Below are 25,444 nucleotides of genomic sequence, written 5' to 3' on the forward strand. Positions count from 1 at the left end.
GTTTCAGAGGGACTGGGCAGCCTCTGGATTTTAAGTAGTTTGAACTGTGATCCATGTCTTAAATTCAGAGTTTAGGAAATATTAGCCACTTGAAATTTTTATTATTTAAATAATAATAAAAAAAAAACTAAACAGATGTAGTTCAGCTCAGAGTTTGACAATCCGGGTTGCTGCAAGTATCAAATGTTGAATTCTACCTGTCTCAGCTTGGCATGTTTTTTTAGGCTCTGGAGAATCTTGATAACACTGATTCATATGACGCAGCTGTTTCGGAGCAGAGAGACATCTAATACATGTGGGGCAGCCGGGGGTATGTGAGGACCGGGATTATGAAACGGCGGCGTCGGGGCTTCTGCTTAGCAAGAGAGTGACGGCAAGCAAGAAAAACATTTAAATGGAACCTTAAGCCCAGCTGGTTCAACAATACACACAATCTTATTTTATCAGAGTGCTCTTTATGATCTCTGTATCAGACTGGAGATGATCAGAGAACATAATGAACTTGTTACCCTCTTTGTTGTCTATTTTCTTACTTTCTAGTCGCTGTTTGTACAAAATACAACCGATGAACACTTGAAATCTTCCAAACTGTTTTTATTCAGTGTCATTCTTCTGATTTGTGACTTTATTCCACGTGAGCACAAAACGGTGACAGTAGCTCGGAGCTTTCACACGTCATCAAGGAAGAATGGGTAGAAAATAACACTAGGAGCATATAACCTTATGTTGTAACATTCTCTAAAATATTGGCATTTATCAGATTGTTTTCATAACTATAAATATAAACACTCAACATACATAAAGAGCTTTTCGGAAGTCTTTCCTGACACCATCAGAGTGAGAGCCACAGATATGAGAAGTCTGTTTGATGCCGGAAGTGGACGGCGAAGTCCCGTGGCGAAAGTTAAGGCCATTTTCGGAGAGACTGTCATTGGCAACGCATACTGTAGATAACTGAGCCCTGAACGCAACACGTCTGACCAAAAACACACCGAGGAGGAAAAAAGAAGACATAAAAAAAAAAGAGGGCGTGCACAAACTCGGCGAAAAACCAAACTTATTTCACTGAACCTCGGTGCACTTGCAAAGGCCTGAGATGAGGCCGAGAGCGAAACGAGCCACAGCGACAAACACAGACACCAGGAGCTTTTAGCCCTGCGCGAACAAGAGTTAAAACCGCTCGTTCACTCCAAGAAAAGATTGCCTCGCTCCCACAGGAGCTTGAAAGCAGCTGCGTTTACATTCTTGAGTGTGGATATTTGACTTGTTAGAAGGCCTCGCCGAGGGAAGGTGAAGCCACAGGAGCCGCAGCATAAACAGCGGGAATCTGCTTCCTCCTCCGGCTCCGGCACTGTGATGCCTTCATGTTCCATCCAAACCATCGTAACATGAGAAACCGCTCTTTGGTTAAACTGATGATATTACAGATGAGACAGGATATCGCACGGTGTTTTGATGGGTTTTATGTCGTCCTTCTCCTGGATATGATGAAGGTGAGATCTTTCAAAAGACGAAACCAGTGTTTTAAATCACAAGTCATTCTTAAGTTTCCTTTATATTTTGTCATGTTTTAAAGTTTTGGACTTTTTGAGACACTTTTCCTTTCACTCTTTACAGTTTTCAAGTAGCTCCATAATAAGAAACCACACTTTAGGTGAAATGTCACGGACATACTGCAGGGAAAAGTTTAACATAGAAATCCGGTGCTCAAGAAAAGGCTGAACTTCATCTACAACCGTTACCGAGTTGACAAGCGAGACAGTAGAAGAAATCTGGAAGTTAGGACGGAGTGAGCACCTCAGACTTAAGACAATCGATTTATCCCATATTAAAGCTGGAAAATATAGTTGCAACTATCTCCGTGCAATCAGCAGCTCAGAAAATATTTGCATCTTTCCCAGCCTCCTATGAATTGTGGCACAAAGGCTCTTCTGAATACAAAGCTGGATTTAAGGATTTAACTATTGTGATATTTCTCATTCACTATCCCCAACCTCTGAAGCGGTTTAAGACCATTCAGAAACATGTGAGTTTCATTCTAGTGATATGTTGTGGTTATAGAAGCAATTCTACTTATGTTCAGGTTCTTTTAATTTCCCTGATATTTTGGCGATTTCATGTGGGAGTCGATTTTTCGACCAATCACACTGACCGAAACAAAGATTTTGCCTTCAAATGCCATCTTTAAGTCAGCATTAGTGAAGATCAGTAGCAAAGTGCAGGCAGGAGAAATTTTTTTTTTCAACATTAAGGTTTCACCCCAATTCCCATCAAGCTTGAACAATTTCATCTTTTACAAAGAAGAGGCAGACAAAAAAATGCCTCAAAAATCCAAAACTTAATAGAAAAAGAATGTTAACAGGATCAAAAACACTGGAATCGTTTCTTAAAGGTACATGAAGAAATCAGAAGGAAACTCATTTCAATGGCTATCAATTCAGTTTTGTAAGAAGAAACGTTCACATATTAAAAAAAAAAAGAAAAGAAAACGCTCACAAGTACAAGTGAAGCCATTCACGAAAACACACTTATGGAAATAACAGTGATAATCAGCAACAACAACTCTTTCAGGTTAAAAATCTTTCAAATTGAAACAAACTAAATTCTGATTCCACATAAAACTATTTTTTTTTCCTCACATCCTAGAAGACATGCATATATGCAAAATACATCGATTAGAATATTCCGTTATATACCTATTGCATCTTAATCATCTGTATGTTACGTGTGTATGTACATCACTTTATGACACTGTGTACATGTGCACTGCTGCACAGAAACATCTAATACTGTGTGAACGTTTCACTATGAAATCCGATCTGAAATTCCTTCCTGCTGCTCACAACTGTATGGTGGCGTCACTGAGGCGTGGCGGACCGACCGCCAGATGTGCTGCTTGGGGAGTCGCATCGTGGGGCGAGCGGCCAGCGCCTCCGGAGGCAAACAGGAGCCAATTACATGTGTCTTCCACACACACACACACACCACGGAGCTCTGAAGCACGAGGCTTGATGGGTGAAATGATGGCGACCGCTCGTGCAGCTCCTCGCCGCCAGAACCCCCCCTTTCTCCCCCCTGTCAGAGAGGTAAGGTACACGCAGAAAGGCACCTCGACACTGTTTTGTGGTCTGAGACAGACGAGAACAAGACTGAAACTTTCTCAACCCGACGAGACTGAATCATCAAAAATAAAAGTGGTGAGTGAGTCCAAAACTCCCTTTTCATTCAGAGGTCAGGCTGACGGCAGCGACTCCTGATGTCTGCTCACCAAGGCAGGAGAATCAACCAGCTTTGAGCTTTTCTGGAATCTTATGTGTGTTTTAAAGTGAATAAATCACAGTTTGGGATGCATCCCTGGAGTCCAACACTGGCCCTTTCTTCTTCTTTTTTTTTTTTTTTTACAGTATTTACACAGGAAAATGAGGTTATATGGAGTTCAGACCACTGAAAAATGACAGCAATCAACTGAAACACCAATGAGCTGCATGAGATTAACCTGGAAATTTGTTTCGGAACAGTTGATGTGGTGGAATTCAGTAACACGGCTGAGCCTGTTAATGCGAGAGACTGTGGCGCTCAAACAGAAAGGAAAGAAAAAGTTTGTCAGTGTAAATAAATCCAGGGAACTTGGTTTCAAGTGTGCCTAGCATGAAGAAATCCTGACCAACAGTTCAATGTCAGGCCTGCATAAGTGTTTCCTGCTGCTCCCTCCCCCCCCCCATTGCCGCTGATCCGATTCTCAAGCATTTCTTGCCGAGCATTTCATGAAAAGAGGGTGGGGGGAAAAAAAAAAAAAAAAAAAAGATCGACAGGTAGTTTCTCAATCACCGTGTGTGTCCGGAGATGGCACTATTGAAAAAAAAAAAAAAGAAGCACCGGCAAAAGTCCGCGAAGATGACAAAAAAGAGAAAAGTACAGAAGTGAAAAAACTTGGCTGCTGAGCCCAGGAGCTGTTCTGAAGAGACTCCTGGGAAATCAGTCTTTCACCTCACAAGGTGTCGAGTGCATAAAACCAATTAAATTCTATGTTGTCCTTTATTTTGATGCTCAATTTGATACATGTGTGGAAAAAAAAAAAACAGAAAAAAAAAAAAACCCTTAATCCTCAGGAGGCAGCTGGTTGGTCAGATGCATAGACCCCGTGACCCTGAGGGACAAGATATCAAAGTTGCCAGTTGTGGCCATGCTGCCCAAGCATGCATGTGTGTGTGTCTGTGTGTGTCTAAAATGGTGTGTAGTCAGCGGGGTACATGACAGGAAGCCAGTTCTCACTGAAGGTGGCACAGTGCGTCCACCGGAGGTGACGCATGAGCTGAAAAACAAGCAGAAACGCCATTTTAGCAACTGGAAGACATTTTTCCAGGTGGAGAATATACAGAACTAACGGCAAGGAAAACAGAAATCCGCTCAAATCGTCTTAGCACCTGGATGCAGTTCTTCATGTTCTCTTTGCTGGGCTTCTCCTCCACGATCTTTGAGGCGTATTTCAAGGCTCGGCCGTACATCTTGTTCACCAGAGCGTGTTTGTATGAGAACATCAGCACCTGGATATACAGGCAAAACAAAAATGGTTCTTAAACAAAACATTATTCAAGTTCACGTCTTCAGAAAAGAAATGACAGGAAAGAAACTGTGGCTCCTTCAGAGAAACTACTGAATATTTGAAGTTTGCATCCATATGTGCTCACCTTGGAGTCCGTTAACTCCGCCCACTTCTGCACCTCCCAAAAAGTGTCCAAAAGGGCTTTGGCCACGTTCTGCTGGACGTCGTCTGAACTGCTGGCTGCCTCCTCCACCGCCTCCTCGCCCGTGGCAGCCGCCGAGCCTGTGGCGACGGCGCCGTCCTGTGGGGCAGGCGGCAGCAGGAGCTGGTCGGCCAGCGCGCAGCCTTTCCTGCACAGAGCGTCCAGCAGGGACGACTTCTGCTTCTCCATGTCGCTGAAACAGAAAGTAACGGTGACTGGGAGTCCGTAAGCGACTGACACGTTTCTTTGTTTATTACTCAGTAAACAGTTCCTACGTCTTGATCGAGGCGGCGTCCGGCCGAGGGTCGGTCTTCATGGTGAGGTAAACGGCCAGGGCCGTCTGGTCGATGTGGGAGATGACGATGTCGGCTGCAGCCACCACGTCTTTCAGACGCTTGGCACGCTCCTGAACGCAAACACCAACCGTAAAGGACCGAGCGAGCAAACGAGGACGTAGGGGTTTATAATGCGGCTTATAGCGAGTCCCACCTTCTCTGAATCCAGCTGGTGGAGTCTCTGGACATGCAGCGGGAGGTAATCGGCGTAGTTCTCCATCAGTTCATCATAGATGGAGTTGGAGTCCAACCTGAGCGGCGGAGATCACAGAAGGTGAAGTTCGGGGAATGGAAAATGAGGAAAGAAAAGCACCAAGCAGAAGAGAAGATGCGTGCTCACTTTGTCATCCACTGGATCTTCAGATCTCTCATGGCTTCTGCGAACTCATCTTTTACATCCTTCTCTTTGTCTCCTTCCTTGTCCTTCTCCTTCCCGCCGTTCTTGGACTTGTTGGGCGCGGGGATGAGGTGGTAGATGACTGGAACAATGTCCTGCAGGGACATGCAACAAAAAACAAAGCAAAAAAAGACACGAAATCAAATGACTGGAAACGTCATCAATACTCATCGTCAGAATCCTAAATTTTCCCTCTTTTCCAACCAATGCCATGCCCTCTTTTTGTTTATTTCTCTTCAATTCAATTAAGAAAACACTTTAAATATCCAGCTTAAAAAAAAGTTAATCGACCACCAGAAACTCGTAACTACTCTAATCAAAGTAAATGTCGACTGCTGCAGAGTTCAGTACAGAAATATTAACATGCTTGATATTATGAATGCAGATTCAGTAAGAATCCCATCTGAAGTTGATGAAGAATCCATTTAGAGCAGGGAGGAGAGCAGTGGACGCTCTGTTGTTCGGTGTTTCTAGCTCATTCAGTACCTTTTTAAACTTTCCTTGCCGTTTTGCAGAGGCCTGCGCCTGGTGGTCAGAATAACACACAGTAAGGAAGAGACAACACAAACACACCAAAACGGTTTCTCTCTTTTCTCGTTTCATTCTCGCACTGAGAGTCAGAGGGTCGATAGCCTGAACCGTCACTGACCAGAACACAGGAGAGAGCAGAGGTGCAGCACTCGACGCCAGGAGGGCAATGTTTATTCTTTTGTTAAATAATTTTGATTGGAAAGTCTTTTTTTTTTTTTTTTGCAGACTTTCAGCAAAAAAACTGAAAATTCTTTGACTTATTATACTAAGTTCAGACAGTATATGGAAACCAGGCAAAACATTTTTCCAGAAAAATGTTTCCTTGGGTTTATAATGATTTGAAATGTTGCTGCAAAATAAAGCAGGGGGAAAAAAGAAAGAGAGAGAGAGAGAGAGAGAGAGAAAAGTATTAAAGCCCTTAAATCTCAATGATAAAGTTTAATATTATTAAAAATGAAACGAGCCCTTCCAGCCCAAGAAAAATTTAAGAAATTTTCCAGGAAAAAACAAAGAAAGAAATGTATGAAACATAAGTTGTTGAGCTTTGCAGTCTTTTTCACCTTTTTTTTTTCAGTTCTCAGGTATATTTAACTAAAAGTGTCTTGAACAGTAACTGTGAAGCTTTTTTTTTTCTTAACTAGATACTGATAATATGATCCAAAGGAAGTTTTGATTTCAGTTTCAGCATCGTGCCAGTCGAATATAGATTCTGACATATCAGTCTGTTACTTAATGGTCTAACAAACCCCCAGAACTAGTTCTCTGGACTAAAACTGATGAAAACGGGAGGCCTGGAAAGAGGAAAATGTGTATAAATGACACAAGAGGCCAAATCTTAAAGGAACACAGTGCAGCTTCAACTGAACCAGAAAAGAGTTCCACTTCAGGGACTTTTAATGAAAAGACCAAAGCAAGGCAGCTTTGGTCTGGTCGAATCCTCAGGACCGCAGGTACATCTGGCATCATATACTCAGCGATTTGAATTCAGACTCTCACATTGTTGTTTGAGCTGTTCTGCCTGCACCAGGCTGTGAGGTAAAAGTCCCTGATGTGGCACAAGTGCAACCCAGCATGACGCGCTGAACAAAGAGATGAAGAGAGGACGGAGCCACTCACAGCTTTCTTGCCGTACTCGCTCTTGGGCACGCTCAGAGAGCCCGACAGGTAGCATCCGGGACTCGTCCCCTTGGGGATCCTGACACAGCGGGCAGTGAAGAGAAAGAAAAAGCCACAGAGAAAATAAGGACAAACGTGACATTTAAAACATCTACATATTTATCTTGCTTTTTGGATAAACGATGATTTTCAGCAACAAATCTGGGCGTAATTTCCCTTTTACACACATAATCAAGCAATGTTTTGCATTTTATCAGCACCCCAATTTTCTTCACGAAATTTAATTCGTCTCCTGTAGAGATCAACGGACTAAAGATGCATCACAAAATGAAATGGCTGTAAATTAAAAATAAATTCACCTTCTTATTTTTTGAAACTAAGAAAGGTTATTTTTCCTACTGCTGGAGACAGACTGACTCACTTGTCGTCTGGCAGAGTTGTGACGTAGAAAGGCTGCGTCATGCCGGGGCACAAGGTGACAGAGTTCGCCTTCTTCTTGGCCATCAGGGCGGCGCGGTGCGTCTCATACACGTCCAGGCTGAGGGTGGTGGACAGACGGTGGGAAACCACAAACGGCAGGTCTTTGAGGCGCTCCAGCTCGCTGGACTGCTCGTGGCGGACCTGCAGACGGACGGTGTAGTCCCCCTTTTCCAGCTTCAGAGAATACTACACAAGAAAATCCAAAGGAGAAATGTTTTTTATCAGGACGTGCTACACCTTGACTGATCTGATTTTATTGTGCGTTTCTGCATTCACAACATTCAAGTCCATTTCCATCCACTGAGTGAACCGATAAAAGTCACACCAGACACTTTTTCAGCTTTGCACATGTTCTGAGAGCAGGTGTCCAATACAGATGTGTGTGAACGTTTAGGAAATTTTAAAAAAGGCGTCTGCACACCTGGTGTGGGTAGGCATCGCCTGAGCCCAGCAGCCTCTTGTTCTGATCGAACAGCATCCAGAGCTGACTGTCGAACTCGGACTCGTACAGCAGCTCGCAGAGCGTCGGGCAGCTCGGTGTGACCTCTCCACTCTTAGGCTGGAGGCAGAAGAAAACAGCTTCGTACACGCATGCAATGAAAATCTTCCATGTGTGCAGAAGGATTTTAATAGTACCTGATGAAAACTATAGGTGAGGACGATCTCGTAGAGTTGCCTGTTGTTCGGTAGGACATCTCGTACTCCCAAGGCTTTTATCTTTGAATTTAGAGGCCTGCAACAACAAACACAGTATTCAAACTAGGATCTCACTCTTGCTAAATTGTGTAGGTGTTTGGGTGCTCTACTCACCTCAAGGGCTGTACCCACGACTTGAGAGTGATAGTAGGAGACACCTCCTCATATCTCAGGGGAGAGGACACATCGAAAGTCGTCACTCCTTCAGAAGCATGCTGGTTTAAGACAAACGACCGTCAAAACAAAAAAAACAAAAAAAAACAGAAGACAGCGTCTGACGCCGTCTCTATTATGTGTATTTGTGTTGTTCTTACTATGTGCAGAGGTGAAGGAGAGGTGTGGAGTCCGTGAAAGGAGATGCTGTAGTCCACAGTGACGTCTCCCAGGCTGGCCCACCAGCGCGCGATGCAGAACTCCACCACTTTACCAGCCTGGAGAAGATGAACGCAGCATGGATCAGCTCCATCACCATGATCTCCACTTCAAACACACAGCGTTTACTGCAGTGTCAATCAGCGCCTTCTGCTCCACATGCTTGTGGACACCATTATTATCCAAGAACAAACAAAATTTTCTTAATGACTCTGTTATGTTCTCACTGAACCAAATCTATGTACCAGAACAGGGAAGGCCTCGGTCAGCGAGCCTCTTTCCAACAGAGAGGAGAACTTGTAGAACTCGTTGGCTCTGTAGGCCTTCTGCTTCACCAGGTGCACCGCGTGAAGGACAAACTTGGACGAAACATCGCCTGAATGGGAGGTCAGAGTGATCTCTGCAGACATGGAAGAGAGGAGGAAAGCCAACAATAAGAAAAACAGATCTAAGAAAAACAGATCTAGTGAAATATGACAAAAACAGGCAAAGATAAAGTTGGTTACACATCCATTTTCACTATATGAAAAAAAAGCATTCCAGTTGCTTAATTCTGGTAAAGTCTCAATTATTTGTTGACTTCTAAATAAATAAATAACTAAATAAATACATAAATAACGAGCACTACTGGAATTCATTGTCTTAGGTGATCTGCATCTTCACTCCATTAGAGCCACACAGAAGAACTGATGTGGCCTGAAACAGACCTTTAACCAGAAGACCACAGTGACATTTTTGTGTGAATTTGTTTTACACTCAAAAAATTTACTGTAATATAACTATCAAGATCTGAAATCCATATTAGATCATCTTCTATGCCTGGATATCTCCCCACAAAGAGGTAAAACATGGCAGGAGCATCTGTGGAAGTCCAGAACGAATAAACCAATCAACGGTCCTGAAGCATGGATTTTATGCGCATCTCAGGATGTCTTATATCAGGGATTGATAACTTCAATCATGGCAAGGGAGAAAAACATATAAAAACCCTACAATTTTACCAAACGGACTAATTATCTTTTGGATTATAGAATAAAGTTTGCAGATTGAACATCTAGATCTAACTCAATAGCAGTTAAAGCGATACTTCAACATTTTGGCAAATTGGCCCATCTAGGGCAATTCGGTAGTCATTTAGAACAGCATACTTACTTTTTTTGTGAGGGCGAGCTGTTGTTTATTCAGCGGTGCGTCTGAGGAGAGCTTCACGGCGGACATAATGGAAGTGGACGGTACAGTTGCTTCCCTCGTCAAACTCATCAAATACACAATCCAACAACCCCAAAACACACTTTGGTGGACACGTTATAATCCGCACATTCACTACGCTGTGAAACACCAACAAATAATATTGTAGCATTACGACATTGAAGCAAATATTGGGAACTACTTTTTCTTTTGAGATCACTACGCCCAGACGCCATGTTTAGTAAGTAGTTCCGTCTTAGCAATCTTCGCAAAAAAACGCTCAATCTCGTAATTTTGCATTAATATTTCACAGCGTAGTGAATGTGGGGATTATAACGTGTCCACCAAAGTGTGTTTTGGGGTTGTTGGATTGTGTTGGATTGATGAGTTAGACGAGGGAAGCTACTGTACCGTCCACTTCCATTATGTCCGCCGTGAAGCTCTCCTCAGACTCACCGCTGAATAAACAACAGCTCGCCCTCACAAAAAAAGTAAGTATGCTGTTCTAAATGACTACCGAATTGCCCTAGATGGGCCAATTTGCCAAAATGTTGAAGTATCGCTTTAAGCTCACTGAATCCAAATGCAAGCACATGATCACTTCCACTTAAATTCCATTTAAATTTATATCAATCAAGTAATTAATATATTATATTAATATTTTATACAAATGAGGCTAATTGGCCTTTTTTTTTTTTTTGCTTTTTTTTAATTTTTTTATTGCTCTTGTTGGAAACCATCTCTTTGTCCACAGAAGGCAGACGGATTCCCAGTGCATTTGCATTTAGCCCGAGAATTTTTATTTCCAGTCTGTTTTCACACAGCTACATCTGACACACTGCTATTTCTACTGCAGGGCAAGATTTTTGGAGGGAAATATACTTAAAGATACAATTGTGCAAGTTGATCGCTGTATTTTAATGGGAAGCTATACGTTGTGGTTTTTATAATCTGTATTAGGTTTCGTTTTTGTTCCACTGAACGACAGGACCACATCTGTGTAAAAACTGCTGCATTTTAAATGACAACTAACTCGCAGATTCATACATAGAAACCACTTTCACATGAACGTTATGATTAACTACTGTTGACTGTTCTTGAACACAGAGCAACACTAACCTGCCCAGGAGGCTCCCTGAGGAACAGTGATGAAGTGGCGTCGAATCTGGCCCGGCCGAAAATGGACGTCCGTGAAACAAATCTCCGGATTCCGGCTATCTGTCACTCTGCCGGAAGGAAGGAGGCCGAAGGTCAGGCACACACACACTTTCAGAAGCTTCTATGAAAGAGTTTAACATGACTGCTTACTTGGCAGGGATGATGACTGTGATTGGGACTCGGAATAACGGGCCGCAGGTCGGCGCCGCCGTATCGTACCCACACACCTGAAAAACACATTCAAACGCTTTAACGCAGGCAGAAATAACATCCACAGCCTTTATGACGCCTCTGTAACTCATCCCCACCTCTGTGTAGTGCACGCCTTCCCTCAGCCCCGCCGGGTCGATGCGGACGTTGACATGGCGACACTGGTTCATCAGCTCTAAATGGGAGGGGCACTGGACCCAGGGGGCGGCGCACGTGAGCGCCAGATGCAACTGCAAGGAGATCCGCTCCGAGTTTCCTGTGACGGATGAAGAGGCGAGGCTCAGAAACGCCCGAGAAAGAGTCAACAGTGCAGGAAAGGCTGTTGGGAATGTCAGGTACCTGTGTTCTCTGGGAAGATGGGTTCGATTCCCACTCCGTGGTCGGAGGGTGACAGGATCTGGGTTGGATCTCTGAGGTAGATGCCTCTCTGTGTTCCCACGGTTACCGAGAAGCCGAGTTGGCTTGTGGGCAGACAGGCGTGCTGAGTGAGGTAGTCTAATGCCCGGTCCACCTGAGAGGAGGCAAAGAAGCACATTTCAACATTTAAATTTTGTATTTTTTTTCTTTTTTTAATTGCTATATATTAATCAGAGGTATCTGGACAGCCTGGTGGACTAACCTGGATGATTCCGTGGCCCTGTGCAAACACCTCAATGTCATCCACCTTCAGGGCCGTGTTCTCCAGCGCTCTCCTCACAGCAGGAACAGTGGGCTGGATCCCATTTTGTTTCATCCCTTCATCCAACAGAAACCTCATCAGCTTTAAATGTACATTTTCACGCTTTCCTATAACGTATTTTATTCACACAGCCACCAGTCAGAAACCCGAACCCACCTGAGAGGACGAGTGCGATGCCGCCACAGGCGTTGGGGGACGACATGGACGTGCCGTTCATCAGCTGCGTACCGCGGAGGGTCCAGTTGGGTACAGACGCGATGGCGCCGCCGGGGGCGCTGATGCTGACGCCCAGAGCCCCGTCGGTGCTGGGGCCCCGGGACGACCACGTGTACTGGTTCGGAGGCAGCTTCTCCCTCAGGGAATACTCCGCTACCATCATATCTGGAGTCACATACGCTCCCACCCCTGCAGAATGATGAGAAATGAATTTAGGCAGACAGCACAGCAAGGTGCTAATGGAAGACAGTAGTTGCAGTAGCAGTCATGTGTACCTATGACGCTGCTGGTGGTTCCTCCCGGACAGCCGACCGTGGAGAGGCAGGGGCCGTTATTTCCCGCACTTGAGACGAAAATGACATTGTGCTTCTGCACGGCTTCTGTGATCACGTCACAAATCCTCCTGGAAGACACGATCGACGACAACATTCAGTAAGTGTGCAGAACCAGGAGTAACCAAACCAGCTTTTTTCCAGACACTGCCTCACTTTACTCACCCAGTATTGGGCCAGTGGGTGGCTTCTCCATAGCTGTAGTTCACCAGATCGCATTTGTAGTTGATGACTTCAATCATCTTTATGTGAGAGAAAGACATGAAGAATAATCAGTCGTAAAACAAGATGCTAAGTAAAGCCTCCTCTTTGTTTATGCCTTGTGTGTTCGTGACAGTAAATACCGCTCGGATGAGTCCTGTGCCTGTTTCCATGGTGCTGAGGCGCGTGTCGCCGATCTTCAGGGCCAGAATCTGGGCACCGGGGGCCACACCATTGCGTTCTGGTTCTTCTGGGAAGTAACCCGCCGCTATGCTCGCTACGTGTGTCCCATGAGCCCCTGTAGAAGTGAACGAGGACATCAGACTAAGGAACACTCTGCAGACTTCGACACACTACAGAGGTTGACTGCAGGAACCCAGTTTTTCGCCCCCAACATGTGGTTGAACCAGACCTTAAACACAATGGAAAAATATCTCCAAAACAACAAAATAATTTTCTGATCCCACAGCTAAAAGGCAGATATAATTATAAAATTGGAATATGTTACGTTAGTAACCAACAATTTTTTTGGGTGATTTTAGATTCTCCAGAGATGTCCAGGCTCTCACGTCACTTGGAATAAGTCACATAAAAGTTGTCCCAATGGTAAAAAGGGCTCGTCATTCTGTAATTATTATGCTAAATTCAAAATTAAGAAACAATATAAAAACAAAGGTATCTTTTTGTATACCCTGCTAATATTTTCCATGAATCGATAATTATTATTTTAACAGGTCCATTAATGAATTATGTCTATAGTTTCTTTGAATGACAAATAATGATCTCAGCATGATTGACTGGGGACAAGTTGTGGATATAGTCTCATGTTGCATCTCAGAGCATTTTACTTGGTACATTCTAGTGTCCTTGATGTATTCATCATTGTCTTTTTCAAACGTGACATACAGTGCAAGTCTAAGGCTTTCACAAAGCAGATTTTCCTTTCTTCTATTTTTTTTTTTTTATTTCAAATTGCAGACTGCATTGGGAGGAGAGGAATCAATATTTCCTGGTGTCACTCTTTGCCTTCAAGCAGCATCACTTCTTGTCAGCACACTTTCAGACAGTTTTCAAAGGAACTCGAAACTCGTTTGGTTAAAAACTTCTGAGAGAATGCAGCACAGATGTAGTTTGAACCAAAAACGTCTGTTTCTTCATGGAAACCCAAGAAGGCGTGATCATGTTAAGGCCTGGGCTCAGTGGGGCTCACACTACACTTCCTCTTCTTCGTACTTGCACTGAAGTAGTTCTTTTTACATGTGGGGTTGTTTCCCGCTGTTGCTGGATGAATATGGAATAAGACACTACTATTGCTAGATGGGTGAGCAACAATTAATTACACTTGCCTCAGGCTACGTTCACACTGCAGGCGAATGAAACCCAGTTCTGATTTTCTGCTTACAAGTGACCAATATTCAGTCTGTTTTCTGACAGTGTGCATGTTGCAATTTGGATATTTGCACACCAGAACCAGGCCTCGACCATAGGTGACGCTAAATCGGATAAGTATCTGATGTCTTTCAACGCTACCACCATCTGAACAGTCGAGTCGCATGTATTTGACTTCCGCTTCGTTGACATTAGACTGACGTCACGAATCTGCGCCGAAGAAGTGGTATGTCCTTAACGTCCCTTCTTCTTTCCCTCATCACTTTCACTTGTCGGCTCCTATTGCACCACTTGAAAATGGATATACACACGCTGACCTGTTTAGCATCCATATTTACTTCCGTAAACAGCATACTCGGCTGTACGTCACGCTTTCTCCGGCACATGCCGTTCACTGTCTGGTCATATAAAGGTCACGCTGCAGTCTGATGGAGGTCACATTTAGAATATTGTGTGAAAGATCACGCGAAGAAATCGGATCTCAGCAAGAAATCGGGATTGAGCGCCATGCCCTGGAGTGTGAACATAGCCTAAGACCTTTGCACAAAAATGTTCAAGTCAATGGTTAGGACTCTGTCCTCACACGGAGAAGCACTTTTCAGTGTTTACCTCAAGAAAAACAATGAGTATAGTTGTTTTTTCCCCCCTTTGAAATTACTCACCTCCACTAGTGACAATGCAGAGCGTGTTCCCTTCATCATAAATATTCACAGAGTAGTTCAGCATCTCTGCGTTTCCTAACGTTGCGTACTCTTGCGTCTCTCTGTATGAGCCGAGCACAGTGCACTGGGACAGCTCTCCACACTCTGAAGTGTCGACTACAGCCCTGCAAAGAACAAACAGCAACAGACACGGAATGATAAATATAGTGCTGGCAAAGTGAAGCAGACTGTGAGAAGGAGAAAGAGTGAAACAATCGCGTATAAAGAGGCTGTAAGTTTGGCTTACTTCCACGAGGTGCCATCATGCCAAAGCACACAGTCATACACAGGACCGGGATCACTGTACTTCTTTTCTAGTGAAGCCAGAAGCTCTGACTGACTCTGAAGCTCTTCTTTCTGTAACTTCTCCATCTGGAGAGTGTGAAAAACGTGTGAAAAGCAGGAATTGTATTTTTTAGGACATGTGACATAACTGAAGAAGAACTACTGTATGGAAACACTGGCCCGTGAGAGCTGGAGCTCAGGTCTTACCTGTGAGGGTGTCGGATGAGCGAGGTCAAACTCTTCTGTTTTGCGGCTGACCTCTGCCAGTGCAGCTCTGTGGGGTGGGTCCCACACCTTCTCCTTTCGCTCTTTCTGCAGTACACAATAACAGATTGGCAACACAAGTCAAAAACCACTGAAGATAGAAACATACTTTATCTGATTCCATCTATGGGATGTTGCCACTCTTTCTATGTTCTTGTTTGATAAGTTTGAAATAAATGTATCTATTACTAAAACTGCTTAGAAATCATCTGCGCAGATGATGATGATGATGATGATGATGATCTTATGACTGCAGTTTTTTCGATTTCACAGTCTAAACTAAATAGAGAGACCAACAAAGTAATACCAGGCACTGTCAAACGTCATACCTTAGAAAACTGACTGAGTTTGGTTAAGACTGCTACATACTTTGGCTTAATCAGATGAACGACAAGCAATTGTGACTTAAAATCTAGTCTTGTGTCTGACTGCTGTTGTCTTTGCAGTGTGGCTGCTGCTCTGAGCCGCAATTACCAACAACCAACAGAAAACCAACAGAAAACTAGGAGAAAATGATGGTCAGAGTAACAAACACCGCACCAAAACAGTAGTTCACAGATTCCCAATAAACTCCAAAGCTGGACCATGTACACATTCTCCTCTTCCCATGCTGAACACATAAATGCTACGAGAACTCATCCACTCTCCGTCAGCTCTTTCAATTTCCAAAGGCATGACATATGGGATAACGTTGTTCATCTTTCACACTGAAGTTCATTCCTATGGCCATCACCTCCAATTCAGAGGGAAGCGACATCATGCTTTCAAATCACTGTTTTACCCAGGTTTATGAGATCATCATCAAACAGTGCAGCTCAGGAGTCTTAATTCACTTCAATTCAAGGATCACACAAAGCTCAGTTTGATCTCAAGTGTCCTGAAGCAGTAAAATGACAGGAATAATCACTCCAATTGATTTATCTTTGTTTTAGTTCAAACAAAAAAGAAGTAAATAAAAACCAATTCAGTATTAAATAAATACAGTTCAAATTTAAAAAGAAAAATTAAAATTTCAGAGTTTTGCAATTTTAACTAAACATGTGACAAATGATTTTTAAGGTTTGAAGGTAAGTTTTTCTTTTTACAATACAGTCTGAAGGAGCATTCATCACCATGCACTGTCAGAACAGCATTCAGCCATTTACACAGTAACAGACAGTACAGTAACAGCGTCACATGTTCCTACCTGTATTCTTTCTTTGAGAGCCTTAGGGAAGAACTCATACCCATTTTTAACTCCTATGCGAAACTTCCCTGATGGATTGACCCAGGAAGGAGGGATCTGGAAGACGGAAAAAGACACAGCGAGAGACAGAGAACACATTATCTTAAAATGACCTCAGATGTAGGACAATACCTGTCATGGGTAATTCCAATGTAACAGCTGTCGATTATTCACTTTATATTATTCTGAGTACCAAAAGCTTTGTGCTGACCTTAAGTGTTCTACCAGAGACGCCAGTGATCGTCCCATCTTTCGGCTCCGCCACCGTGGTCATGTTCACGTCACCACTGCCTGTCGTGTCAATGATGTCGACGATCTTTGGCTTCCCCTCAGTGGTGACCTGAAGAGATGGAATCAAGGACACAATGATTTGGCAAATATTTCATTACACTGTAATACTAGACTGAATATGATCCTCCTTTTTCTGTTATGGGTGTCTTTTTTCCAGACTCCACTGCAGTAAAGGGATCTTATTTCTGTGAAGTCAAATGACTGTTTGATATATTATCTGCAAATATCAGCTCAACAGTATCCAAATTACAAATGTGAACAGTCAAAAACATCGTTGTGTATAATGAATGCAATCAACACTACTAATGACAGCAGCTATAGAGACTATATTAGTCATTACACATTGTGTTAACTCCTTCCATGCCAACATAAAAATACACTGTCATAATATTCATTATTGTGAAAGACTGGAAATAAAAAAACATGAGGTGACCTGTATCAACCCTTTGCATATACACCAAAAGGACTATATTCAAATCACCCTTTTGCATATTATTAACTCTGTGGCTTCACTTCACTCTAAAGTTTGAGTCTCCTCCTCTGTGCATCTTCCTGTAGCTATCTTTGACTCCTGAGCTGCAACTTCCTAATATGCAGCAGTAATTGGGCCGATGAGCCCAGTTTATGTTTACTGTTTGTGTTTTCACTCTTCAGTGTCTGACATCCTGGTGCACTCTGTCTGCTTTCTCAAAAGTTTCTTTAAAAATAGATATCTACTGTGAAAATGATTTATTGTTGGGTATTTTTCATGCATTACCAAGATGCCTGCCTGACAACATTATGTACTCGAACTAGCTGTACTTCTGATTTCCATAACCATGGCCTGTCAGGTTCAATCAGAGCGAATAACAAACCAAACCACCCTGAAGAATCAAACGAGCGCTTCGTAACAGCGGTGTCCTCCATGATTCTGTTTACTCACAATGAAGGAGTCAGATTCAGACTCTGCCCTTTACTCCATGACTAATGCGAGGGTGGCAGGTGTAAAAATAAATGGTGGCGCTTAAATTAGCATGAAGGCAACTAACATCTCCACATAACGCATCTGAATGTAGGAGTGAGGGTTTTGTTTTTCTGACCGTTACAGTTAAGCGTTGCTTTCTCACTGAAGTTTACTTCAGTGTGACTTGGCAGATAGCGCACAGTTTCCGCCTCCACAAACTGAAATGTAATTACATATGTGTGATTTCAGTTGACTGTTGTAAACCTTAAGGAAACGCAAAATCAGTCTTTAAGTCAAGCAGCCGCAATCACATGTAAACACAAACAGGACTGAGGGAGAACACGGTGACAAATTCACCCGTTAGCTCCCAAGCTATCATGCTAGCATGTGTGCTAACGGACTTGCTTATGTTGAGCTGATGAAGTGTACGCGCGCCAAGATCGGAAACCCAATTTAACAGCATCGGATCTCATGTGGTATCGAGTACTTTAAGCTGATTCAGTTGTCATGGATGAATTATAGCTGACTGTCACCGTTATCGTGTGTTTCGATGGATGCTAGCATGCTGGCTAGCTGCTGCGGTGTGTCACTGTGTTCGGACGGGCCGGGCCTTTAGCTTGGCTAACAGCTAGCACGAGGCAGCCGGCTGGATTTACCTGCATGCCGGGGGCCCCGGGGTCCACGCCGGTGTCCAGGATGGCGATGAGGACCCCTCTGCCGTCATACTCGGGGAACCTGGTGAGGTAAGAGGCGGCGCCGGTTTCTTTCTTGGGGAGCAGCCCGTGGAAAGGGAACGGTTCCTCGGTAGAGTGAGCAGCCATGATCAAAAAGAGCGACAATGAAAACAAAGCAGCGAAATGGGGAAGAAAAGCAACACGGTGGAGAGAGACGGGGAGGAGAGCTGGTTAAAGGGACAGTGCCTACGCACACGCACGCACACGCACACACGCCAGTCAATTATATCAGTGAATGAACAACAGTGAAGAGTGAATGAATAACTGGAAATGTAAACCCTGAAACACTGTTTGCCTTCTTTCTTTGCACAAATGGGTTGAAATCAGCCTAAATCTGCTGCTTATTTTTTGTTTTTGTTTTGATCACAGAAAAAACAATTCATTCAATCATCATATTATACAGTCCTAATCCAAAAATACCTTTAATCCTGTGTAGGGAGCTTAGTGGAACACAGTTTGGAGAGAAAATTGTAACCCTTGAGTTTCACAACAGAATAAAGGCTTGTTGTTTTTTGCAACTTCTTAAATTTTTTTAAAAAAATATTATTTTAAGTTATCTATATAAAAACTGTGTAAAATTGTCCAAAATGCCTATTGTATTTTCAATTTGTGAAGCATTTCTTGCTGGATTTCTGTGAAGTTGTCAAGGTCTTAAAGTAACATTTTATTATTTGCAACAAAGTTTTATTATGCATGTGATGACATATTTGCTTTTGTAGTTTAAAATGTATACTGGAGATTTCCAATGTGCTATATAAATAAACTTCACTCACAATTTTCAAATGCTCTCGATTGATATATTTAACTTATTGTCTAGTCCATTTCCTGACTGGCCACTCTCCAGCATGTGTGTAATGTGTGTGTCAGTGTCAACTGTTTGTAGAAAGTATGAGAACAAGCAAATGGTTGAAATTAGGTGTGTCAGCCTTTCCATATCTACAGAGCTCTATGAGGACTAAAGAGAAAAGATCAGGGGTTTTCCTGAAGCAGGGAAGGGATTTAAAAGATGTCCCAGTGCTTTGAAATAAGCTATTTCATGGTGGGGAACTGTGTCAACAAGTGGTGCAGATTTGAAACAGCTGTCCAGAACTAACCCAACATATTCAGCCTGAGAACAGACTACAGGAGATAACATCACATTTCCTGATAGATATGTTTGATAATATTCCACATAATTTTCAGCTATTGGCATCGATAGTACAAGTATACTCTACTGAAATGGATATAAACCAGTGGTGTGCTGAAGGTCTTGTACATCACTGAAAATATCTGAACTTATATAACTCTTATGAGGAGGCATCAGCATGCATGCACCCAAAATCGCCCATTGTTGTTGTTGTTTTAAATCAATTACTGTTGTATGTGCTGAGTGTGACCTGTAGGAAATTCATCCTGTGATCTCAACAAGAGTTGATCTGGCCTTGATGACAGTGGGGACAATAAAGAGCTGACAGAGCCAGAAAGGTGCCCACACCAAAAAAGAAATTGCAATATTAACATGACACTTGGACACATCTAGCACAATGATTTCTAATGTAGCACATTTGAAAGAATACACTGGTGCTTTCCCGTCATAATTTGCGGTAGTAAATCCTGTTGTTCAAGATGCATGCAGCACATACGGCTATAGTCTCTCCACCTGATGCCCTTTTCCATGCCAGCCTATTGAAAGAGATCAGTGCCACCTGGACACTTCCCTGATGGAGCAGAGTGTGACTGAAGCCGTCTGTGAATGAGGCAGACGGAAGCAAAGCGACGACACAACATTATAGAATATGAACTTTGTGAACCAATTAAGTCATGAAGATATGTTTTTGTGATTCTTCCTTCATATCATGCCGAGCTGTTGGGTGATGTAGTGGTTAGCACTGCGCCGCACAGTGAGTTAATTTCAAAGTTCAGGTCTGAGATTAGTTGCACTTCTGTGTTCTTTCTGTGCGGCCTCTGGTTTGTTCTGGTGTGAATCTGAGCTCTTCGTGTGTTTGCCTGATGATGGACTAGTTATCTGTTCAGGGCGTTGTCTGCCTTCCACTCAGCTGGGGTCAGCTGGGGTCAGCTCTAGCCCCCTGCAACCCTGAACTGGATTAAGTGGTGTAGAAGACAGAAACAAACCACCAAGAGGGAGAGCAGATGTTTATTTTTGGCTTTATTGTGAAACGAAACCCTTCAAGCTTGGACTGTTTATGGGCTGCACCTTTCATGGCTCCTCAAGATACATGAAATGTGGCTGAAAAACAGGGGAAAAGATACTGATTCAACATTTCTGGACTGGATTGCATTGCCCGTTTCTGTGCATATATTCCAACAAATCAAAACTCGAACAGAGCTCTATTAACAAGTGTCAGCAGGAAAACAAGGCTGATAACATTTCTCCTTCACTCTCAGATTCACTGCATGCACACTTGGTGGTGCTATAATACCAACGGTTGAAGTTTACACTTAGCTGAAGTCATTCATAGCTCTGCAGTGGTGCAGGTCCAATTGAAGCTCATGGTCCTGAGCAAGTCATTCTTTAGCTATTTTCATCAATTGCTCTTCGTGACACTTTTGCTTATGAGATCCCACTGAGCCATCTGAATGATAAATCATGCATGTGCAGACAGGGATGTTTTGATGAAAGCTTAACTCTTTAGTCCAGATTTATCAAAGCAGTGATCTGTAATATGCTTGCTCTTGTGGTGTATGCGTTTGCTCAGTTGATCTCTGTTTCAGGTTGGTTCACATACCGTATAAACTGCTCTTTGTTTGTTCTCTGACTGTTATTATCTAAACTGCAGATTACTTCTAGCTGTAGATTTAAACATGATCCACTGATACCAATTTTGTAATACAGATACAGAAATGCTCGTGTCTGGATTTTTCATTCAACTGTACAGACTGTAAACATTCCTGGATGTGCTGTTTGTTATTCCCTATAACCTCACTGTTAGCTAAGCTTACAGACCCATTTCTGCTTTGCAAGATTGATGTAACAGGAACATCATAACAAACTGAAATAAATCTGTTCAGTCGTGAAAGTCCAACTCATGTCAGTTGGATATGTTACATACTGTATTTGTACGAGATAATCATGCATGAAGAGACACTAAAGTTAAGTTTTATTGGTGTTTGTTCCACCTGCCATATTACCTACATTCTGCTTTGATTTATGCCCCATTCACAGAGCTTTTATGTGTCTTGTCCATAATACCAGGATTAACTTTGCACATGTCAATCGCCATCTGTTCAACTCAATATGCTGAATCTTTCACATATAGTGCATAATACCCATACACATATGTGCCTTATAGGTTAAAGAGCGTGGCCGTAGTACAGAAAAAGAACAAACCACAGCTGGGAGGGTTACGTGTGCATGTACAGTTATTTTAAGTGTGCCAACACCCTCAAACCCCGTTCTGGTGGCTGGCTTGTGCGTAATAAACCAACAGTGAGCATCCTTTCACTAATCTTCTTACAATCAGCATCTGCCCTCTCTTCCTCTTTCTGTTTGTGGCTTATTGTCACGTATACACAAGCAGATACATGCACACTCCTGCACAATCATTGTTTGATTTGACACTAACAGGGCACAATTTAATTCCTTTGTGTTTTGATCAAATATAACAGATGGTCTGTTTTTCTGGGTTTTTTCCCAACACACACACACACACACACACACACACACACACACACACACACACACACACACACACTTGTGGTTTACCACAGGGCGTAGCCTTTTTAGCTGAACTCAACTGAATGCATGTCATAAACATCTTTAAAGCTTCATTATTCCGTGTAACACAGCTGCAGAGAGCAGAATTTTCTCCTGTCTGGCTGTGCTTGAAGATGCAACGTTACTTTGGCTAGTTTGGTACAATGTAACAAATGTCGTATTGCAATCTGGCGTTATGGTGCTTGGCTATTATTCAGCAAAAAGGTTTGTGATTCTTCTGCCCTGCTAAATCAACTATAAGTTAAGTTAAAGCCCAAGTCACTGCTCTCCCTTCTTGCTAGAAGTTGCACAAACAAGCAGCTGACAGGATGTGGTCAACTTAAGGGAGATATATTTTCCCAACATTTGCAAGGCAGTTAGCATTTCTCGTTTATTGGAAATTGGTTTTATGAACATTTTGTATGGGAATGTTAGGGTTGCTATCGTTGAAAACAGGCACACAATACTGGTGGAGATAGTAAAACACACCGTTATTGTCTCTGATGTGCATTCATTTACACACAATGTTCACTCCTATCAAATCTTTTTAAAGTTAGCTATAAACAAGTAAAACTAAAAAAATAGCACAAGGGGTTCTGCTATTACTGTAATGTTGCTTTTATTGTGTTCTGAAAACTTACAGCTTTTTCTTGTAGTTGGTCAGCATAGAAGTAATTGTAAGCATTTACCATTTCCAATTTAACTCGGAACAAGTAAAAACTAAAAGGAGTTTGTCGCTGTATGATACATGAGGTTCTTGTTATGTAAAGATCTGTATGTTCAACTTCTCCTCTCGACAAGGGTCAAACTCACCGAGGGGGGAACTACGGCATATAGCCTAATTAGATTTAAAGCTATTCTAGAGGAGTCCCAGCTAATCCCACCACATTGGTCATGGCAAGAATACTTCAGCTAACTAAAGACACTGTCCAACTGTCCTTCAGCCCCACATCTCAGCTGGGCTGGGCTGGGCTGCAGGGCTTGTCGAGGTTCCAGACCAGGCTGGGGCTATTTTGAGAAATGTGGTGATCATGATCCCAGAGGCGTAGCCAATAGGCTGGAGTTTGGCCTGATGATGCGTCTTACACCTGAATGGCTTTTAAATCCAGAGCAGACAACACTCCTGCTGGGCAGACCTGGACCTTTTTCAGTCTTCCATCTGTTAAATTTGGCACAAGATCAGAGTCAACAGGGCAACAGGGACCGCTTACTCCCTCCCAGGCTATCGCTGCCTTGTATTGACTGCCCTTAAGGACTTTTGTCCAGCTCTTAGTATTAACCTGGCCATGTAAGTTATGCCTCCATTGGCCAATATTCTCTTTGAGAAGTATAGGATATTCAAATTATTTGTTAACTTTTCTAGTTAGATCTGTGTAACTTTTAATTAGGCTGAGATTGAGCATACAGTTAGTGAAAATGTTCATACTTGGCCCTGAATAGAAGCAACACGATTGCACCAAAGGATATTAAAATAACTCAATATAACGCTGAACTGTTGCTCATTTTACCTTTAGGATGTTTAAGACAACAAAACAAAAACACAACAATGAGTTACTGACAGAGACTGAGATGTGGCAGGTTGAGGTGAGAAGACACTCTGAAAAGGAAAATCAATATTCAAACAAAACATCACTTCATAAACCCCTTTATTTACATAATTGTACACACTTGAAGTAGACATCCCCTGCTGCAGCAGCACCGGAGGTTATAGTACTATGATACGTTAGCAAGACTCAAAGGAGATGGATCACATCAAATAATAATGCACTGGAGTATTGTGACTGAGCTTTGCCTCCAGCAGTGATTTCAATTTTTAAATCATTCATTGAGTTAGCTGCTGAATGTTCACTTCAACCATTCTTATAAAGCTGAGATCAGTGTATGAGGGGAGACTAATGCCACGGGGAAATGGAAAGAGGAAGAAAAGGGTCACAGTTTGTTTTTCTTTCACATCAACAGAGATGGCAAAATTACACATTCATTGCAGAATCATGAACACCAGTATTTGTTTATAATCTTTTTACAAGTTGAAATAGTAACAAAACTAAAATGCAGGGTCCCCAAAGTACAATATTAAAGAATTGCTTTCATGTTTTCATTTCTTCGGTCAACATTTTTAGATGTCCATTCATTCTTTTTGTATTATGACTTGATCCAGTTCAGGGTTTCAAGGAGCTTTCGCTGAGCCCAGCTGATTATGTGCAAAAGGAGTAAAGAGCCTTGAAAGGTCACTAGTCCATTCCAGGGCAAGTACAGAGATACGCAGTCACAAACACACAATCCCACTTACGACCAATTTACCATCAGTTGTGACGGACTGGCGAGTAGTCCAGCGTCCCAAATTTGGGAGTGGAGAAGATGGAACAGTCTGGAAGCCATTGTACCTGGCTGTTGAGACTGAGCATGGTTCTTCCACACGCTGTGGTTTACCAACACAACAGATTGCTAAACTGCCTTGAAAGTGGGACCTTTGTCAGTTTTCATACATGGCTGTTCCACAGTTTGGCCTATGTATGACTCATTAATGCCCATGTTAAATACACATACGAATATACATGAAAAATTCTGTTCATGTCCTGGACATGCACAAATACAGACCAGTGGAGGACTACTACCAGTAACTATGGGCTCAGTGTTGAGCTTGTTAAAAGCAAATGACAAATGGAAGAAGGGTTTGATGAGCAGTTGTGTAATAACTATATGCAATAGCATTACTATCGCAACAACACATTATCTGTAGGGTTAAACTTGCCTGTCTCACAAAGCTCTAACCCATCTCATATTCCCTATTAGCGGGTGAACAATCCAATATCCAGTGTGTTTAACAGCCTCACAGATCACCTCCAATGCTGCATTTGATTTTGATCTTTCTGAATGACCTCCTGCCATCACCTTTGTCATTATCTTTGGCTTCCTTCTTCCTTCTTCATGTTTTCAGACCCTCTTGTGGCTTGAGTAAAAATGTCTTTTTCTAATCTAATTAATGCATGCAGTGTTAATTAGGTGATGTTTACACAGCTTCATGCACGTGTGTCTGCTTTTGCGCACAAATGAGTTTTTACATTTCTAGTTTTGCATCTTCAGTCCCAAACAGACAACAGTTCCTGGTGACAGCACTACCGGCAGAGCCGCACAGCGCCGCTGCGGGGCACTGATCTGCCTTCATACCGGCGGTGGGCGGTGCGGTGCGGGACCACACCTCCCCTGGCACTGCCGCCGCCGCTGCTGCTGCTGCTGCTGCTGAAGCTGCTGCAGGAGGAGG

General features: G+C 42.8%; 1 protein-coding gene across 2 annotated transcripts; it reads right to left on the reverse strand.

Annotated features, from left to right (window-relative positions):
* Nucleotides 1-568: 568 nt before the first annotated feature.
* tpp2 (tripeptidyl peptidase 2) lies at nucleotides 569-18,648 on the reverse strand. Of its 2 annotated transcripts, XM_030090653.1 has the most exons (29): nucleotides 18,411-18,648; nucleotides 16,732-16,860; nucleotides 16,482-16,577; nucleotides 15,239-15,343; nucleotides 14,994-15,118; nucleotides 14,708-14,871; nucleotides 12,800-12,954; nucleotides 12,621-12,697; nucleotides 12,399-12,526; nucleotides 12,064-12,312; nucleotides 11,848-11,963; nucleotides 11,568-11,739; nucleotides 11,327-11,484; nucleotides 11,169-11,245; nucleotides 10,980-11,086; nucleotides 8,918-9,072; nucleotides 8,615-8,731; nucleotides 8,415-8,515; nucleotides 8,241-8,337; nucleotides 8,026-8,163; nucleotides 7,546-7,790; nucleotides 7,125-7,203; nucleotides 5,964-6,002; nucleotides 5,421-5,572; nucleotides 5,235-5,331; nucleotides 5,021-5,151; nucleotides 4,689-4,938; nucleotides 4,425-4,544; nucleotides 569-4,312 (listed from the first exon to the last, which is right to left on the reverse strand). In XM_030090653.1, the coding sequence occupies exons 1-29, from the start codon at nucleotides 18,573-18,575 to the stop codon at nucleotides 4,223-4,225; spliced, it is 3,834 nt and encodes a 1,277-aa protein (XP_029946513.1). In that variant the 5' UTR covers nucleotides 18,576-18,648; the 3' UTR covers nucleotides 569-4,222. The 2 variants fall into 2 exon arrangements, with proteins under 2 accessions (XP_029946513.1, XP_029946522.1); XM_030090662.1 differs by lacking the exon at nucleotides 5,964-6,002 and having other exon boundaries at nucleotides 18,411-18,575.
* Nucleotides 18,649-25,444: the final 6,796 nt, after the last annotated feature.

Source organism: Salarias fasciatus, chromosome 1 (genome assembly GCF_902148845.1).
Source record: "Salarias fasciatus chromosome 1, fSalaFa1.1, whole genome shotgun sequence".
Taxonomy (NCBI): Eukaryota; Metazoa; Chordata; class Actinopteri; order Blenniiformes; family Blenniidae; genus Salarias; species Salarias fasciatus.